General features: G+C 45.9%; 1 protein-coding gene across 1 annotated transcript in view; it reads left to right on the top strand.

Moving 5' to 3' along the window:
* Positions 1-20,607, top strand: part of PRKCE (protein kinase C epsilon) — a 503,276-nt gene that overhangs the window by 403,312 nt on the left and 79,357 nt on the right. The window contains exon 11 of the mRNA XM_062209377.1: positions 6,130-6,284. Coding sequence (XP_062065361.1) covers positions 6,130-6,284 — 155 coding nt within the window. The remainder of the gene's footprint in view (positions 1-6,129; positions 6,285-20,607) is intronic.

The raw sequence follows: 20,607 nt of genomic DNA on the forward strand, positions 1-20,607 counted from the left end.
GAGGAGGCTAAGACAATACAGTCCACATATGTAGGTTTCATAGTCCAGTTCTATCCTGGAGAGTTTAGCGCATGATGATACAGCATTTTATGTTGCTTTCAGTGGTTTCCTAGCACTTGGAAATTGCTGGCACTTAGAAACCAAAGCCATAGCTAATGTTACCCTCTATGTCCCCTCATCACCTGACCAAGGGCTGGGCACCCAGGAAAGGCCTGTTGAGAAATTGGATGATGTAGTCATGCAGGAGAAAAGGCAGTGTTTCAGAGTATGAAACAAGGACCCGTGATTCCCTTGGGTTTGCTGAGGAAATGGTTCGTGCCATCAGCAAAGCAGACAGCCCCAAGTCCAATCTTTTGTTGGACATTCATGCAAAATTTATTTAAAGGTGATAGAATCTTTGCACATATAAACAGCTGGCAAGTGATGGAGAATGTGTGTCCAAACAAACTCGGTTGGCAGGACATGCAGTGCTCCCGGGAGGAAGCCCCTGGCTATCCATCACACCTTGAAAGATGGACAGGGCGGGGCTAGTTTTCCCTTCCAAGGCAGGAAAGGTTAGCGCTCTGGGAAAATGGAGCCCAGTGGGAATTTCAAACCCATGGTGTGGCCTTTCCAGCTTGCAGGTCATTATTAGCTATTCTCACCCTAAATGGCCATGACACATAATCTCTTTCCTAATTTTATTATTCTACTTGCAATCACAAAACCGTAACTTTTTAGACTTTCAGGTGAGATTAAGGGAGGAGGAGATGGAAAAGGCTTTTACAATCTTTGATTACCCCAGAAAACATATTTGCTTACTTGACCAGGAAGTTGGGTTTTGTTTTGTTTTGTTTTCTACCCATGCCAAGAGGGGATTAGTGAGTAGCTGCTGGGTTTGCCAGCTTTCTTTTGATTTCAGTTTATGTAATTAGGCAGTTCCCAGAATGACTCCAGGTTCTAGCTCTGCATCAAAACACACCTCTCAAATGTGTTCAAGGTGAAGGTCAGAAACAACCCCAACTCACTGAACAGAGGGAGAAGGAGTGAAAAACTTAACCTCGCTTTCAAACATCCCTCATATGTAAAAAAGCGTTGGTTATGCTTTGGGGCCCGGTCCACTGAGCTGTAGTGAACAGAAAGCAGGTGGAAACTGGGTTCAACGTGGGCTGCAGCTGGGAGAGCTCAATGAGGTTAACAAGAGACAATGTGTATGGGAAATCGACTCTGGGTTAATTTTGGATTTCTAGCAACCGGAGCCTCATCCACGGTTAGGGTTCAGATATTGGGCTGCGGATACAGGGAGACCCCCTGTGGCTGGCAGGGTTCCAGTGGGCACCACAGGAGGTTTGAGCAGGGGCCTGGCTCAGCTCTAATGCACTAAGCAGGGAGAACTGGCAGGTGGTGGACCATCCTTGGGTTCTGTTTTTGTCTTCTAACCCCCTGGCCATTTTAGCTCCTCTCTCCATGCAGTGCTTGGATTTCAAGGGACCTGGTCATTGGGGCCCTGCCACTCACATGGGAGACCTTGACTGAATTCTTAGCTCTTCCTTTGGTCTGGCCCAGCTTCAGATATTGAGGCATTTGAAGAATCAACCAGCAGATGGAAAGGATCTCTCCTCTCCCTCTCTCTCCCTCTCTCTCCATTCCAAATAAAAATAAATACAGAAAAGGAATTCATTGAATTCCCTTACACACAGAGAGAGAGAGAGCAGTCCAGAATTGCCAGTGGTTTCCTGCCCTCAAGAAGCATACTAGGGGACAGGGTCATAAGTCAGTTACACAGATCAAATCTCCACAGTGCTGAGTGCCGCAGCAGAGAGTGTGGCATGGAGAGGGGGACTTTGGCCTTATCCAAGCGGTCAGGGCCGGCTTCCTAGGAGAAAAGATGGCCTTGCTGAAACCTGCAGATGAGGAGGAATTAACTGGGGAGAGGAGGGAGAAACATTTCAAGCAGAGGGGGCAGCATGAACAAAGGCCCTGGGGCACAGCTGGAATGGAGGCCATTCAGGAGGTCCTGTAGGCCTGAGGTATATTTCTATCACTATCATATGCTACTGTATTATGCATTACTCTCTAAGGAGTTTTCTGTCTATTCCAAGAGTGAGCAGAAACCTTTCAAAGAATTAACAGCATAGTATGAGGAGGAAAGGGGATGAGTGACAGTCGCAGTTCCATTTCAACAGGCCATGGAGCCTGAGATGTGACTGGCTTTTGGAGGCGGGACTGGAATAATGTGGGAGACGTGCATACCAAGGCACGTGTAGGGATCCGCACAAGCCGTGGTAGCTGCTTGGGCTGGGTGGGTGGCGGAGAGGGAGAGAAATAGACGAAGGGAACACGTCCAGGGGCAGCAAGGGCAGAGATTTAGTCACAGGTAAAGGCGCCGCAGCTTGGCGATGGATGCAAGGGTTGAAAGAGGTAGGAAAAATGACTTCCAGGTTTCTGGTTTGTAAAATCGACTGAAGGGTGAGCTGTTGGCCGAAACAGGCAACAGGCAACCCCAGGTGAGAACCAGTTTGCAGGAGAAGACTCTGGATTCACTTTTGAACCTGTTGGCTCTGAGTGCCTTTGAGGCGTGTAGAGGGAGGTCAGCAATGCGGGCAGAGAAGTGGGCCTAGCGCTTGGAGGAGAGTCCAAGTGTGTGCGTCATGGGCGTGGAAGGCACCAGAAACTGTGGGCGTGGATGAGATCACTTGGTGGGCAGAAAGCGAAGTGGGGGGGGGGGGGTTTCGAACCCCGCCTTGTGGGAGTCCAGTGCTTCCTGACTGGGAGAGGAGAAGCCTGCAACAGAAGCACAAAGTATCCTGCAAAACAGAGGGAGAGAATCAGCCCGGGGGAGAGCCACAGGGAAGGAACCTGCTGAGAGCTCAGAAGAAACGAAGTCGGTAAAGAGAACAGCAGCCAGGAAACCATCGGTACCGCTGGTCGTGGCCATCTTCATGGAGCACCGATTGTGAGCCAGGCGTTTTTCAAATAAACCTTTATTTATCTATTTTCATTTCATTTGAAAGGGAGAGAGAGAGAGAGCAAACGAGCGAGCACAAGAGCGCTTCCATCCACTGGTTCATTCTCCAAATGCCCATGACAGCCAGGACTGGGCCAGGCCAAAACCAGGAGCCAGGAACCCCATGGACAGCAGGGACCCAAGTACTAGAGCCATCACCTGCTGCCTCCCAGGTGCCTGTGAGCAGGAAGCTGGAATCAGAAGTGGAACCAGGATTCGAACCAGGCACTTTGATACAGGATGTGGATGTCCCAAGTGATGGCTTAACCACCTTATCCTGCGTCCGCCCCAAAGCAAGGCATTTCTGCATATGCTTCAGTCCTCCTAAGAGTGCAGGTCCTGTTGTTGCAGATGGGAAAACCAAGCTCAAAGAGATGAAGTCATCGGGCTGAGGTCACACAGCCCATAAGTGATGAAGTGGGGCGGGAGTCCCCCTGACCTGAACGCTTCGTGTCCAGTGCTGGTGGCGTAGGAAGCACCCAGGGCCGCGTGGGGGAGGGGATGATTGTATTCTCTTCAACATGGCTAGCAGCTTCCCCTGCTGCCAAGTTCAGGTTCAATGACAGTGAACAGGCGCTCCCGTGGCTCTGATGGTGCGGACTGCTGGACTGGGGCGGCGTGAGGGGACCGATGCAGCTGGACTTGCGAAGGAGGCTTGCCCAGCCGCTCCAGGGCAGGGGTTTCCAAAGTGTGGCCCTGGCCCAGCAGCATCGGGACCACCTGGGAACCTGTGGGAGATGCTGATGTTCAGGCTTCGCCCCAAACCCTCTGAGTCAGAAACTCTGGCCAGGGGCCCAGGAATCCCTGCTCTAAGAAACCTCCATGCCATTCTGACACACACATTGGAGAACCCTGGTTCTTTGGGGGAATCCTCAAGGAGAGAACGAGGCAAACCAGAGTAATTTGTAATTTCTGTGTGGCACCGACACAAAATACCTTGACAGAAACCACATGGATGTGAGTGCCTGGTTCTGAGCCCTGGCTGCACGTTGGGATCACTTGGGGCGTTCTAACGGCTGTGGAGCCTGGCTCCCACATCAGGGGTGCTGATTTCATTGGACGGGGCTTGGCCAGAGCACTTGGGTTTTGGAGTGAGGATCTGAACGGAGGATGGACAAATCCAGGAATTATCAGCAGGATAGCCCATGCTCTCCTGAGTACTCGGCTGTGCTCTGGGGAGAAACTGACAGGCAAAGGGAAGAGAAGCTGGGCCCCGGGCCGTTTGTGCAAACAGCACAGCCACGGTCATTCTGGGGACGATGCAGAGGGAGAAGGCTGCTTGCCTTAGTGGAACAAATTCTTAACTGTGTACTTATGGTCACAGAGCTGCTGCTCTGGTAGGTACACTTCATGAGGAAAGAATCTCCACTGGCAGTGTTTCCTCCGTCTTCGTGAAAGCCAGGTGCTGACCGGCCCGGAAGCATTGCCCGGATGCGTGGAGAACATTGCCTGCCCCTCTCCCCTCTCAGACCTCACCGCTCACTTTGCCAAGCTCCCTCCCCAGCTGATCGGGTCGGGTGGCTGACCCCTCAGCACGTGCACCTTGCTCCCACTCCCACACCATGGCATTTGTTCCTGTCTCTCCCCACCTGCTCTTTCTCACAAGGCCTAGTTCCTTCTAGAATCTTCCACAACCCCCAAGCTCTAAACCCTTTCAGCTCCCTTTCAGCTCTTGAATGCACTCATATCCTATTTTATTTCTATCATTCTGCCTGTTCCCCGTCTCCACCTCTGGATTGTAAGTACCCCAGGGCTGTGATGGATTTAATTCTTAACCCACCACCTAACATCGCATATGCTAGTCACTTAGCAGATAGCAGTCATGACACTGTGCACAAGTGAATTTCAGTCCCCCTGTCCACACGTTGTCATGGATTGTGGACAGGAAGACACCACCTCCCATGACATGTGCCTAGCGCTTGGCCACTCTGAAAGCTGCCTTGAGAGAAGGCTCCACAGAAACCCCGGAAGGAACCACCTCCAGAATCAAGGGGAGCCCTCCTGGATCTCACAGTCTCATTCCTCCATGCCACCGTTTACTACATCCCTATGATGCCACAGCTAATGCCAACGGATGGGGTGGCTTCAAACCCTAGAATTTGATTCTCTCACTGTTATGGAAAGAACTTGACTCTCCTGAGTCACAGTCAAGGTGTCAGCTGGCCATTCTCCTGCAAGGGCTCCTTCCTTCCTCTTGCCACTTCTCGTGGCTCTTGGCATCCGTGGGCTTGCGGATGCCTACCTATAGTCTCTGTCTCGGTGGTCATCTCGCCTCTTGCTTCTCAAATCTCTCTCTGCCTCCCTCTTTTAAGGACACCTATGGCTGCATTTGGTGCCTTCCCTGGTAATCCAGAACATTCTCACATCTCAGCATCTTGTATTGGTAAAATCATTGTATGCCATATAAGGGAACAGTCACACATTCCAGGAACTGGGCCCTGGGTATCTTTCAGAGGATCCCTGTTCAGCCTGACATACATGTAGAGCTAACTGGAACATTCAGAAGGACAGAGTCTTGTCCAAGGTCATACCTCATTAGTGCCAGGCCTCCTTTCACTACACCAGGTGGATGCCCACAGAAGTAAGACAGAGGGGCGGCGCTGTGGCATAGCAGGTAAAGCTGTCACTTGCAACACTGGCATCCCGTGAGAGCACTGGTTCAAGTCCCAGCGGCTCTGCTTTCCATCTAGCACCCTGCTAATGAGCCTGGGAAAGCAGCAGAGGGTGGTCCAAGTACTTGGGTTCCTGTACCCACATGGAAGACCCAGATGAAGCTCCTGGTTTTGGCCTTGCCCGTTGCATCCATTAGGGGAGTGAACCAGCAGATAGAAGATTCTCTCCCTCTCCCTCCTGTATGTGTGTGTATCCTTTTGTCTCTGTAACTCTGCCTTTCAAATAAATAAATGAATCTTAAGAAAAAAAAAGAGTAAGAGAAAAACTGTTAAAATAGCCCTCATATCCTAATGTGTGTGCTTTATTCCTCTTTTCTTTCTGGAGCAGATGCTACCAAGAAAGGTACCTTGTACCAAGGTACAAGTGTACCTTGAGCCTCCAACCTGGACTCCTGGCCACGCGCAGCGGGCTCACCACATGCTGTCCTGTGCAGGCAGCTGCTGTGACGTCATGCTCTTTTCTCCTTTCAGGACCGGCTGTTCTTCGTCATGGAATATGTCAATGGTGGGGACCTCATGTTCCAGATCCAGCGCTCCCGAAAATTCGACGAGCCTCGTTCCCGGTTCTATGCTGCAGAGGTGACGTCAGCCCTCATGTTCCTCCACCAACACGGCGTCATCTACAGGTAGCCTGGCCCCACGTCTGTGTCCTGACACGTGCGCGCATACACACACACACACACACACACGAGAAAGAACTCTCCAGACGTTTGAACTGGTGTTGGCTCCTGCCCCACTGGTCTCTTAGCAACCCGTTTTAGATGGGTTGTTCCGATTTGCTTACAGAGGACTTTTGGGGGGCTGTTTATCGCTGTGAATGTTAATATTCAAATGGCCCCACGAGATTTGACCCGTGGTTTGTGCCAGTTTTGATTTAAAGCTCAAGCATAGTGCTGCAGAGGCTTGGTGCCGAGTGACCTTGGAGCGACCTTCGTTTCTCTCCCTCTCTCCCTCCCCCTGTCCCTCCCCCTGCCTTGGACAGCAGGGCATTCTCTTTTCTTTCCCTCCTGTACCATGAACTTCCTCTCCTCCCCAATCTCTTGCCACTTCCTGAGTTTGTTTGGCTTAGTTGTCTCCAGCGATGGAATCAGGGAAGGAGGAGTTGCTTGGGGTCCGGGGTTTATGACCTGGGAGCGGGGGGGATGGGAACTAAACAATATCCAACAGGAAGTGACTTTTTGTGGATCATCCAGTCCTCTATTACTGCCCAGTCCCGTTCCAAGAAACACACACACACATATACACACACACACCCTCACGCTCATTTTCCAGTAAGGGAGCAGGACTATTTACGCAGGCTCTTCTGTGAGGCCAGGAATTCTGGGAGGAGTAAATATTTATAATTAGCAACAAGGATACTAGAGGTCCTTAAGGTTTTTCAGTGACTGTCAATTTCTTGACTTGATCTTTGTCTCTTCCTTTTTGTTTTTCTTTATTTCTTTTTAAATTGGGTGGAAGAGTAGCTGGCTTATTTTATCCTGGAGTGCAAGGCACTTACCTACGCTCTGCAGAGCTGCCCGAGGGAGCAGTGCCCTGCCTAAACTGTTCTCTAGGGGGTTGGGAGCAACCCCAACCCAGGCTCCCCTTTCTTTCCTTCTGCCTAAAGCAAGGCAAGAATAGCAAGGGTTCCTGCAGCCCACAGAACAAAGCCCCTGGTTCAGAGACCCCTGACTGTGGCTCTCCGCACTGGCAAAGTCCACACTTTGGTCTCCCTGGCCGCATAACGAGCTACCTCAAACGTGGAGGCGTGACTCAACACCCGGTCATTATCTCACAGTTTCCGCGGCTCAGGGCCGCTCTGGTCAGGGTCTCACGAGGCTGTGACCGAGGTGACAGCCAGGCTGTGTTCTCTGCCGAAGCTCGGCCGCTGCCTTCGCGATCACAAGCTTGTTGGCAGAATTCTTTTCCTTGTGGCTTCAGAACTCATGTGGTTTGCATCAAGGCCCGAGGAGGGACAGTCAGTGTTCAAGTCCCCAACCTGGGGGGAAGCCCAGACCCTCCTTTAAAGGAATCCATCAGCCCCACCCACGATGAGGTCCTTGCTGTTGACTCCGACTCACAGAATGAGGAGTCTCCATCCCATTGGTGAACTGCCTGCACGTGATGTCACGTCATCTCGGTAGTGACGTCACATCACCTTTGCCGTAGTGTGCTGCTTAGAGGGAAGTCACAGGTTCCGCTGAGCTAAGGGGAGGCAAGATGGGATTATACCCAGTGTGACTGTCACTGGAGGCCACCTTAGGTTGTGCCTGCTGAAGCCCAGGCCACCTTTCTCTCCTCGCTTTCCCTAACACCTTGTTTTTGACCTCACCGAGGTTCTTAGCTTTCCGTAAGCTCACCTGCTAATTTCCAATTTGATTGTGTTCTTGTCCCCCTCTGCCCCCAGCACCTGATGCAGCACAGCCTACCTGGTCCCATCAGCCAGAGCGAGTCTCCCTCCTTCCGCTTTCCTAGTGAATGCGTTGCAACTGGGGACACCCACTGCTGCACGGCCACTGTTCCCCTTCGTCAGGACTGGGCCCCTATGCGAAGTGCTGCTCTTCTGCTTCTTCCTCTTTAAACCTTCCATCTTCTTTTATTCTTATTCTGTGGTCCCTGCCCAAAGTCAAAATATGGCCACTGGTTTAAAACTCTCACCCCTGTCTCCAGAGCAGTTCGTAGACTAGTTAGCCATAGGCGTTACATAAGAGGGGTCTTGCAAAAGTTCATGGAAAATGCATCTTATGAAAAAACAATGGATTGATTTCATCTCTGCACCAGAATAAGTTTATCTGTTAATTCTATTTTCCATGAACCTATGGATGTACCTCATGTGTGAAAAGACCCATCCAGCCCACGAGGCAGTGTTCTGTGAGGGGTCAGGGACGAGCCGAGAGACCGCCAGTCCTTGAGCTGTCTTTCCTCACCAGCTCACCAGAGTGGGTACAGTCACCTGCATTTTTCCAGCAGGGACACAGTTACACCTGCAGTAGTTTGATCAAGGCTCTATGTGGTGAGTGACACACATAGGAGGTGCAACTGATGGCCCTTCGCGCTGCATTCCCGGTGACACGTCACCCTGCCCCATGACAGCTGTCACCCTGCCTCTTCAAGTCCAGTGCAACTCAGCGTCTTGTTCTAGGCACCTTGCGTTTCTCCTTCTCTCTCACCATGTCCGTGACCACTTCTGCTCCACGGATTTCTGTGAACTGTTCTCTCCTCTCCCCTCTTTTCCTTACCCTTCCCTCCCCTCCCCTCCCCTCACTTCACCTCCCTACTCTCCCCGCCCCTCCTCTCCTCCCCTCTCCTCTCCTATCTCCTCCCTCCTTCTCCCTCTCCCTCTCCCTCTCATCATCTCCCTGACCATTTCTGTATCTTCTTTTCCTGTCCCCCGTTCTGTGAATGCTGGTTTTCCCTAGAGCCTAGGCCCATCACCTGTCTCTATTCTTATGCTAAATATTCTCCCTGGACGGTTTCAAATGACTCCTATGTGCTAGTGTCTCCCGAATCTCTGTATCTAGCTCCCGCGTAACTCCAGAAACAGAGGAGGTCTCCTCCTGAGATGGCTTCCTCTGGAGGCATGATCTTCCAGGCTGCCTTGCCTCCAGTCCTGGCCACGCTGCCGCAGGTTGTCGGCGTGACCCCTTCACTGCCTCACCGCCTCTCCCATCCTCCCCACCCTGCCATCTCTCCACCTCTCTCTCCAGTGCTGCCCAGCCTTCTTCACAAAACACAGACCGACTGTCCCCTGGCCCCTTCTTAGCTTCCTTCAGTAGGCACCAGATAAAGAACAAGCCCTTTTGCAGCCTCATGCTCCCTCCCCTCCTGCCTCCAGCCTCAGTGTTCACATCTACAAAATGGGAATCATAGTTGTACCTATCTCGTGAAGTTGTAGGGATTGCGTAAGTTAATAGGTCAAAATAATTTTGGGTAGTGCCTGCCACAAGTAAATCCTCAATAAATGTTAGTTTAGTCTTATTGTACCTTTTATTGCTATTTATCCAGATATATTGGAAGGACATCAGATCTTTCATCCGCCCAAGGTTCCCAAAGAGGCTCCTGGATTAAATAACATGCATGAGTTCCTACTTGCCTCCCCCTCCCATTCTCCCTCCTGATAAAGTTGAACCTTTTTTTTTTTTCTCGAAGGGAAATTATGAAAGTAGTAGTCATGGGGCAGGCATCGTGGTACAGCACGTTAGGCCGCTGCTGGGATGCCCATGTCCCTGTGGGAGTGCTGTCTGAATTCCAGCTAATCTGCTTCTGATTCATCTTCCTACTAATGCATGCTGGGAGGCAGCCACCCGTTTGGGAGACTTGGATGGAGTTTCTGGCTCACAGCTTCAGCCTGGCCCAGCCCTGGCTGTTGCAGGCATTTGTGGAGTGAACTGGCAGACAAAAGATCTCTTTCTCTCTCTGTCCCTCTCACTCTCTCTCTCACTGTGTGTGTGTATGTGTGTGTGTATCCTATTGCTCTGCCTTTCAAGTAGAGGAAAATACATAAACTTTTTAAAAAAAGCAGGCATCATAGGACAAATGAAAATAGAACCAATAAAGACAGGCCTCAAGTCAGTTGCCCCTTTACCAAGCTCATAGATACCCAAGGGTGAAGCAAACAGTTCCTGGAGAGTCCTTCGAGAAATCTTTGTGTCTGGCTTCCGTGAGTGGAGATAGTACTTGCCTGGTCTCCTTTGTGACAGAGCTTAGGGGAGGTGCTGGAAGCCAGACTGTGGTGGAAGACGTAATTGCAAATAGAGGCTGAGGAGGCACTTTGTTTTTATTTATTTCTTAAGATTTATTTATTTATTTGAAAGGCAGAGTTACAGAGAGGCAGAGAGAGAGAGAGAATCTTTGATCCACTGCTTCACTCCCCAAATGGTCGCAGTGGCTTTAACAGGGCCGATCTGAAGCCAGGAGCCAGGAGCTTCTTCCAGGTATCCCGCGTGGGTGCAGGGGCCCAAGCATTTGGGCCATCTTCCACTGCTTTCCCAGGCCATAGCAGAGAGCTGGATTGGAGGTGGAGCAGCCGGGACTTGAACCGGTGCCCATATGGGATGCTGGCACTGCAGGCGGCAGCTTTACCTCCTACACCACAGTGCCAGCCCCAGCACTGGCACTTTATTTATGTACAGCATTGTGAGTGATGAACATTGTCATTAGGAGCACCGACGTTGGGTCTTCATCCACAGAGGAGGAAACTTACGTTAAGAAGCACTGCTGCTCCTGGAACCCAGGCCTTCCATTCTTTCTGGAGCCATCATTCCCACTCCCAGGGTGCCTGTCCTGAGCTTTCCTCATTCAACATGACATTGATCAAAAGGTAAATGAGAATTCAGAGCAGGGAACAGAGATTTAATCAGAATCTCAGCAAACCTGAGGCTCCAACGTCTCATTCTCTCCATCGCTGGGGACAACCCCCTAAAGGAGGAGTTCCGAAGGGGTTTCCCTGGGAGGGACTGAGACATACATGATGCAGAGGTCTGTAGCTGTGCTCTCCAGGCCAGATCTTCCTGGGACATGCACACCAGGTTGCCAGCTTGCAATCGAAGTGGGAGGTGGATGCTTGGTCTCTGGAACCGCCCTCTGCTGTTGGCACAGTTAGGGATGCCCCGACTGTGTGAATGTCCCCGGTTTAACTTGTGTCTGTAATCAGAAGGTCTCATCTCCTTTCAATGCCTTATCAGCTCATTTAAAGCAAACACAAAGCAGGGGAGGAGATGGCAGGAGGGACCCTGCTTTCTGCCTTGCCTGTCTCCTAGGATCTGGTTCACGGGAAGTTCCTGGGTGCACTTGAGGATCACCTCCCTAAAAGCATTGCTCTCGGCTGTTAGCCTTCTCCCACCTCCTAGAGAATGTGACATTTTAATATAAAACTCCCAGGGATCTGAGGACTGAGTCTCTAATGTGAGGACATCAGCTACCATGGCAGGGATCCCAAGTGAGTGTTCAATCAAGGAGGGCCTCAGAGATTATATAATCCAGCTTTGCTGTTCTACAGATATGGAAACCAAAATTGGGCAGTAACTCACCCAAGTTTCAAGCTTAGATGTTATTTCCATCAAAGCTATATGTATAGATAAAGAGTCGAACAGTCCTACAAGGTGTTCAGAGAAACAAAAAGCCATGTTCGTCCCCCAGTTTTCCCTCTCAAAGCAGCAGCCACTTTAGACTCTTTGATCTGACTCTTTTGGTATGGAGCACTGTATTTCTAAGTCATATTATGTTATTGTTACTTTTTTACAAAATATATTCATTCTGGGCATTATCTCGTGACTTTTCACTATGCAAGATTTAATTTCTTTCCCACCCATTTCCCCACCCCTCTGTCTCATGACATGCACACACCTTTCCCAACTTCCTGGCCTCTCCATGTGTCTTACTGTAATTTGGCCAAATGAATATAGACTGTAGACATTGTTATGACTGTAGTATTCTTTGGGACTAAGTCATGAAGTATACTGTAATTACTTTTCCTTTTTCATACTCATACTTTCTTTTGGTTTGTTTTCCCTGGAGTTAATAATTATCTTTGTTTTCTGTGTGCTTATTGTTAATTCAGCTATGACTCTCCACACATTGTCTGCATGCCTGTGGAGGATGTTTAGATCCTGTTGGTATTCAGTTGGTTTCACATTCTTGGATGGATGAACTTCTCCTGGAGTCTTCTTAAGTATGGGAAGTGAATTTTTGAGACATTCTATTTATGTCTAGAATCCTCTTGATCTTATTCTCAGATCTGGTGAAGAGTTTGGCTGCATGTAGAAGTCTCATTTGATGGCATTGTTCCATTGTCTTCTGACTCCCAGTGTTGCTGGAAAGAAATCTGAAGTCATTTTGACTCTTGACCTGTTGCATGGACCTATTTCATTTTTTCTCAGAAGTGTGTTGAAGCTTTTTGTCTATGTTATTCTAAACTCACCTAATGATGTGGTGTAGGTCTGTTTTCATCCGTTGAATTTTGACCCTGGAGAGATTGTTTGAATTTGGAAAACCAAGTCCTTTACTTACAGAAAATATTGATGAGTTTAATGGTTCCTTGTCTTCTGTTTTATCTTCCTGGAACTTTCACTTGAATATTGTCATTGTAGGTTAATATGGCTGCCCACTTCATTGGGAAACCCTGTCTTTAGACCTTTCTTCTTGGAGTGCTTAGATTATCTTGGGAATACTTTTCCACAGTCCTGCCTGAAGGAAGGAGGAGTGCCTCAGAGGTGCCGAGTGGAGGAAGACAGTGGGAGGACCAGCTTCCAGAGTACAAATGTATTTTTTTTCCTCCTACATTCAGTGCTGTGCTCTGGTGTTACTCCCCACCCGATTCGGAGACCCCTGTTTCTCTTCTCCAGAAGGGAACAGGCTGAAAAGTGTAGAATGAAAGAGAGAATTCAAGTTTATATCTGCTCTTCAACCAAATGTCTATTTTTCTCTCTCTTCACGTCCCCTCATCTCCAGAACTGTTTCAGCTTACGTCTGGGCTTTGTAGAAGGAAGTGGAATTCTGCAGCATGAATTTCTTTTTTCCTGACTTTCCCTGTTGCTGTTTTGGTATTGAACTTTCTCAGCTCTGCTAAGTCAGTTACCACTCATCCATTTGCTTATCAGCTTCTAATATTGTATTACTGTTGTTTATTTCCTTGTTCTCTCCTCTTGTGTGTGTAATTTGGAGAAGGAAAATTAGTTGTGGGTACTTAATACACTCCCTTAATCCAAAAGTTAATAATAACAACAACAACCACAGCAGCATCAACACCAACTCTATGAAGTTTCTACTTTATTATCCACAAGGTTCCTGTTCTTTCCAAATTAAAAAAAAAAAAGCGAGATCTTTCTTTACTGCCACTGTCAGGTCACCCTGTCCCTTTTGCTGCCTATCACAGTTTCACATGGGAAGCAAACTCCTATGTTGAAGCCAGCACTGAATTTAGGGTAAGAGGACTGGGGCTGAATCCAAGGTCTGCTTCATCTCAGTTGTGCTTTTCTGGACAGGATAAATAACTACTTGAAATGTAGTTTCTTCACTGTAGTGTGGATTGTTTTGAAAATTACATGAGAAAACATTTGCAGAAGTGCCAAGTGCAATCCCTGGCCATCAGTGTCAGTTGGATGGAAAGCGAAAGGTTTCGTGGTCAAAAGGTTAATGGACTGAATTCTCTCTCTCTCTCTCTCTCTCTCTCTCTCTCTCTCTCTCTCTCTCCCTCTCCCTCTCTCCCTCTCTCCCTCCCTCCCTCCCTCCCCCTCCCTCCCTCCCTCCCTCCTTCCCTCCCTTCCTTCCTCCCTCTCCCCCTCCCTCCTTCCCTCTCTCCCCCCTTTCCCCTCCCCTCTCCCCCCTTCCATCTCTCTATCTATCTCTATCACACACACACACACACACAGTTTCATAGTTTCTACTTCTTTGTACCTTGAAATGTGACTGTGTTTGGAGATAGGGTCTTTAATGAGGCAGTTAAGGTACAATCAGGTCACATGGATGGACTGTAATCAAACCTGACTGGTATCCTTATAACACAAGGAGATTAGGAAACAGGTAAACACAAAGGGAGGACCATGTGAGGATACCAAGAGAAGATAACCATCAGCAAGCCAAGGAGAGAGGCCATAGACTAAACCAACCATGCCAGCACCTTGCTCTTGGACTTGTAGCCTCTACAGCTGTGAGAAAGCATATTTCTGTTGTTTAGGTCACACAGCCTGTAGCTTTTTGTTATGGCAGTTCCAATAAACTGATGCAGAAGACTCGGGTTCAAGTCCCAATATTGCCACTTGCTAACTCTATAGCCCTGTGCAGATCATCTAATCTCTGAGCCCCTGTTTTCCCAACTGTAAATGGTGCTAATAATAAATTTTAAATAAAATAATGCAATAAAACCTATGGACTTGGCATAAATTGTAAGAGTTAAATAAGTTAATGGGCATAAATGCCTCTGGAGGTGGTTTGGGGGCTCAGCTTAGTGTCTGAGGAGCTGCAGACACACCAATGCGATGGGCACCGTGTTTGGGGGAAGCAGATTGATGGACATGCAAGGCTGTGTCCTTTGTGCATGCTGAGAGCCCAGCTAGGGCAAGACCCCAATCTCAGGAGCACATGATATTACAGAGAAAGAAGCCTATCTGTGGCAATATTCCATTCTTGTCAGCACTGTGGAACTCTAGGACAGGATAAGTAAATGCAGCTTCCCCTCCTTGCCTTCTTATTCTTGGGAGACCAATTGAGGACTCCCCCAAGGATACCAAAAATCCATAGGTATTCAAGCCCTTTTATAATATGGTGTGGTGTTTACATACAGCATACACATGTCCTCCCACCTGCTGTCACTCTTCTCCAGTTACCTATAATGCCTAATACAGTGTGAATGCGGAGTAGTTAAAGCAATCTGCACATGTTCAGTACAGACATGGTTTTTATTTTTATTTTTTTAATTGTAATTAGTTTTTAACATTCTAAGAACATAATGACGTTCTCTTCCTTCCTCCCTGCCCCTTTCCCTCCCACCCTTCTTCCTTCTCCTTGTCTTCTTTTTGTTTTTGGATGACATTTTTTAAATGGACAATAAAAAAAGGCTTAATACTTCACTGAATAAGAAGTTTAACAAATAAAGACAAAAAGACCATGGTTTAGTGGGAATATAGAAAATAGCTATACATAATAATTGAATGGAAAAGTGACCATTTCATCCATATACATCACATTTTAAAGTAATAGGTTATTAAAGCTATAGTAATATAACACTCTTGACCATTGGCTTCACAAAGGTATAAAACAAAGGTTTACGAAACCCTATTTGCAGCTATACTAGTACACCCAGATATTTCTTTATTTTTTCTTCTTTTTGTTTTTTTTAAATTTTAGCCCCCACATTTAAGGCAGAACATCTGTTGTTTTTCTTTCTGGGTCTGACTTATTTCACTCAAAATGCTGTCCTCCACTTGCATCCATTTTGCTGCAAATGGTAGCATTTCATTCTTTTTTAATGCCGAATAATATTCCATTGTGTATATATACCACATTTTCTTTATCCAGTCATCCAGTGGTGGGCACCTTGGTTGATTCCAACTTTTGGCTGTTGTGAACATGCTATAAACATGGTGATGCGTGTATCTCTTTGATAGATTGTGTTTAAGTCTTTTGTGTATATACCCAGTAGTGGACTTGCTGGATCATATGGCAAGGCTATTACTAGTTTTTTAAGAGATCTCCACACTGTCTTCCATGGTGGCTGCACTAATTTATATTCCCACCAACTGTGTGTAAGTGCTCCCCCTTTGTCAACATCCTTACCGGCATTTGTTATTCTCTGTGTCTTGGATTTTAGCCATTCTGACATGGGTGAGGGGATAGCTCATTGTGGTTTTGATTTGCATTTCCCTCATGGCTAGTGATACTGAACATTTTTTCACATATTTGTTGACCATTTGTATTCTTTTGAGGACCATCTATTGAAGTCCTTTGCCCATTTCTCAGCTAGATTGGTTGTTTTTTTGTTGTTTTTTTAAGTTTCTCATATATTTGGAATATTAATCCTTTGTCAGATAGGTGGTTTGCAAATATTTTTCCCATTCTGTTGGTTGTCTCTTCACTCTTAATTATTTCCTTTGCTGTACAAAAGCCTCTGAGTTTAATACAGTCCCGTTTGTTTAGTTTTGTTTTGTTGCCTATGCTTTGGGGGTCTTGTTCAAGGAGTCATCCCACACACAGATGCAGGGTTTCTCCCGTGTTTTCTTCCGGCAGCTTCCTAGTCTCAGGTCTTAAATTTCGGTTTTTGAGCTATCTTGAATTGATTTTTGTATATGGCGAGAGGTATGGATCGGATTGATTCTTCTATGTATGTAAATCTAGTTTTGCCAGTTTTGTTGACTTTCTCCTCCTTTCCAATATTAATGCTTTTCTTTCTCCTCCCTAATCGCTCTCGCTAAAACTTCCAGTATAATATTGAATAAGAGAGGCGAAAGTAGACATCCTTGCCTTGTTGGAGATATGAGGGGAAATACTTTCTGCTTTTCCCCATTCGGTGTGATGCTGGTTGTTGATCTGTCTTATATGGCCTTTATAATTTTGAGAAGAGTTCCTTCTGTACCTAGTTTGTGGAGGGTTTGTATCTTGAAGGGGTGTTGAGTCTTATCAAATGTTTTCTCTGCATCTATTGAGATAACCATAAGGTTTTTGTTCTTCATTCTGTTGATGTGATTTATGATATTTATTGATTTGCAAATGTTGAACCACCCTTGCATTTCTGGGATAAATCCTGCTTGATTGTGATCTATTATCTTTTTGATGTGGTTTTGGATTCGATTTGCTAGTATTGTGTTGAGGTCTTTACATCTCTGTTCATTAAGGATGTAAGTCTATAGTTTTCATGTTGTGTCTTTATTTGGTGTTGGCATCAGTTTGCCGGCCTGATTGAAAAAGAGTTTGGTAGAGCTCCACCCTGTTAATATTCTGGAATAGTTTAAAGAGTGTTGGAGTTACTTCCTCTTTGTATGCTTTGAAGAGTTCAGTAGTAAAGCCATCGGGTCCCAACTTTTCCTTAATGGAAGACTTTTGATTACTGTTTCATTCTCATTGCTTGTCATGGGTCTGTTTAGGTTGTCTACATCTTCTTGATTTAATCTTGGTAGGTTATATGAATCCAGGAATTTATCCACTTCTTTGAGGTTTTCCAGTTTATTGGTATATGAATCTTCAGAATAGTTTCTTATGATCCTTTGTATTTCAGTTGTGTCAGTGGTAATGTCTCCTTTTTCATCTTTAATTTTATTTATTTGAGTTTTTTCTTGTTTTTTTCTTTGTTAGTCTGGTTAGAGGTTTATCTATTCATCTTCTCAAAAGCCCAACTTTTTGTTTTGTTGATATTTTGTATTTTTAGTTTTGATTTCATTAATTTCCACTCTGATCCTTACTATTTCTCGCCTCCTGATGATTTTGGGTTTGTTTTGTTTTTGTTTTTCTAAGTCTTCAAGATGCATCATTAGATCTTTAATTTGAGACATTTCTCTTCTTTTAAAGTAAGCACTTAATGCTATAAAATTACATATTAATACTGCTTTTGCTGTGTCCCACAGGTTTTGATATGTTGTATTTTCATTTTCATTCATTTCAAGAGAGTTCTTTATTTCCTTTTTAATTTCTTCAATGACGCATTGATCATTCAGTGGTGTATTGTTTAATTTCCAAGTATTTATGAGTGTTCTATTGTTCTTGTTGATTTCCAATTTTACTCCTTTATGGACTGGTATGATTTCAGTCTTCTTAAATTTGCTGAGACTTGATTTGTGGTCTATCCTAAAAAATATTCCATGTACTGATGAGAAGAATGTGTATTCTATAACTATTGGGTGAAATGGCCCATAAATGCTTGTTAGGTCCATTTGCTCGATAGTATGCTTCAGGTCTGATGGATCTTTATTGATTTTCTGTCTAGATGACCTGTCCATTGGTGAGAGTGGGGTGTTGAAGTCACCCACTATTATTATATTGGAAGCTATCTCTCCCTTTAGATCTAATAACATTTACTGCATATATCTGGGTGCTCTTGTGCTGGATGCATATATATATATATATATTTATGATTATTATGTCTTCTTGCAGAATAGAACCTTTTATCAAATTAGAATGTCATTCCTTATCTCTTTTTATGTTTTTTGATTTAAAGTCTGTTTTATCTGATATCAGGATAGCTGCCTGCTCAATTTTGGTTTCCGTTTGCCTGGTAGATCTTTTTCCAGCCCTTCACTGTCTGTCTTTGTGAATCTTTATGAAGTGAGTTTCTTATATGCAGCACATGGTTTTTTATCCATCCAAACAACCTAAGTTGTTTGGTTGGTAAATTCACTTCATTAACATTCAAGATCAGTACTGATGGTTAAGAACTGAGACCTGTCATTTGGTTGACTGGATACGGATTTTACTACTCTGTCAGTGGATGTGCTGGTGACATGTGTTCCGTGTTGACTTCTTCTTTTTTTTTTTTTTTTTTTTTTTTTTTTTACAGGCAGAGTGGATAGTGAGAGAGAGAGAGACAGAGACAACCGCCCTTCAGAATTCCATGTGAATTATGCGCTGATGGTGGGGAATTCTCTCAAAATACTTAATTTCTCCACTTTTTTAAAAAAATATTTATTTATTTATTTGAAAGGCAAAGTTACAGAGAGGCAGAGGCAGAGAGAGAGAGAGAGAGAGATCTTCCATGTGCTGGTTCATTCCCCAGATGGCCACAACAGCCGGAGCTAGACTAATCCGAAGCCAGGAGCCAGGAGCTTCCTCTGGGTCTCCCACGTGTGTGCAGGGGCCCAAGCACTTGGGCCATCTTCTACTGCTTTCCCAGGCCATAGCAGAGAGCTGGATTGGAAGTGGAGCAGCCAGGACTCGAACTGGCACCCCTAGGGGATGCCTGCACTGCAGGCAGAGGCTTCACTCACTACACCACAGCACCAGCCCCTCTCCTTCACTTTTAATGGCTAGCTTCGCTGGATACAATATTCTTGGTTGGAAGGTTTTTCTTTTAAGTCCTTGAATATGTCATCCCACTGTCTCCTGGCCTGTAGGGTTTCCACTGAGAAGTCTGATGTTAATCCAATTGGTTTTCCTTTATATGTAACATGACGCTTTTCTCTTGCTGTCTTGCGGATTGTTTCCTTGTATTTAACTGGTGACAGTTTGACGAAAGTATGCCTTGGATGACACCTTTTATGGTTGAGTCTGCTTGGGGTTCTTTGAGCTTCTTGTGCCTGGATGTCCATGACTTTTTTAAGACCTGGAAGGTTTTCAACCATTTTTTAGCAGGTTCTCGATGTCTTTTTCCCTTTTCTTCTCCTTCAAGATACCTATAATACAAATATTTGGTCATTTCATGCTATCCCATATTTCACATAGACTTTCTTCATTCTTGTTCATTCTTTTCTCTTTATTTTTGCCTAAGTAGGTTGTTTCAAATTTCTTGTCATTAATTTCAGAAATTCTTTCTTCCCCTTGGTTATTATGCTGTTAAATTTCTCAATTATGTTTTTATTTCACTGATTGAATATTTCATCTCCAAAATTTCTATTTGGCTCTTCTTGATGAGTTCTGTCTCCTTAGTAATATTTTTATTCATATTACTTATTGATTTCTTTATTTCTTTAATCTGCTTATCTGTATTCTCTTGCACCTTATTGGGTTTCCTTACAGTCATTATTTTGAAATTTATATCTGTCATTTCATAGATTTCTTTCAGTTCTGGAACTAATTCTGGAGGATTATTGTGTTCTGTTGCAGGCACCATGCTAGGCTTGCTTCTTCGTATCTCCTGTGTCCCTACTTTGACATCTGCCCAGGTGGTGTCCTCCTCCTCCTTTATGGAGTAGATTTTATTGGAAAAGAGTTGATGGTTTAACTGGAATGCAGGCTATCATTTGGCTTGTTGCCTTGGTTTTGGTTCTAGGTGATCGCAGGAGTGTAGTCTCTGAGTGATTGCTTTTGTCTTAATGAATGTTAGTTGTGTCTATAAGTAACACAGTGACCTGGAGACACAGTCTGTAAAACATTTTTGACTTGTGGTTGGTTGAAACCATGAGTACAGAACCCATGGGCGCAGAGGGCTGACTGTCCTGCTAAGTGTATGTGAAAGTAACCAGTGGACTGGGAGAGCCCAACAGGTGTCCCTACCTCAGACAGCCATGAAGGCTGACTTTGGTGCCTGGACCTCCTTACTACGGGCCCTGTGCACCCCACCACCTTCACAAACCCCTCACCTACCACCTTCCCCTGCCTAACTTGCTTTAGCGAAGAAGCTGACTTGGGAAATGTGCATTTTAGAAAGGAGAGTTATTCTGTCCCTTCACCCTGTTGTGGAATCGAAGGGCACATTTGTTTGTTAAGTCACTAAATATGAACTTGGAGCGTTCTGGAGCAGTCCCTTGCATCTGGGGCCCAGACTTACGAGAGGGTAAGACCATCTTTACCCCAAACGGATTTGATGCACTTGTTCCTGCTCGAGCAATG

The sequence above is a fragment of the Lepus europaeus genome, chromosome 13, assembly GCF_033115175.1.
Source record: "Lepus europaeus isolate LE1 chromosome 13, mLepTim1.pri, whole genome shotgun sequence".
NCBI classification, from domain to species: Eukaryota; Metazoa; Chordata; class Mammalia; order Lagomorpha; family Leporidae; genus Lepus; species Lepus europaeus.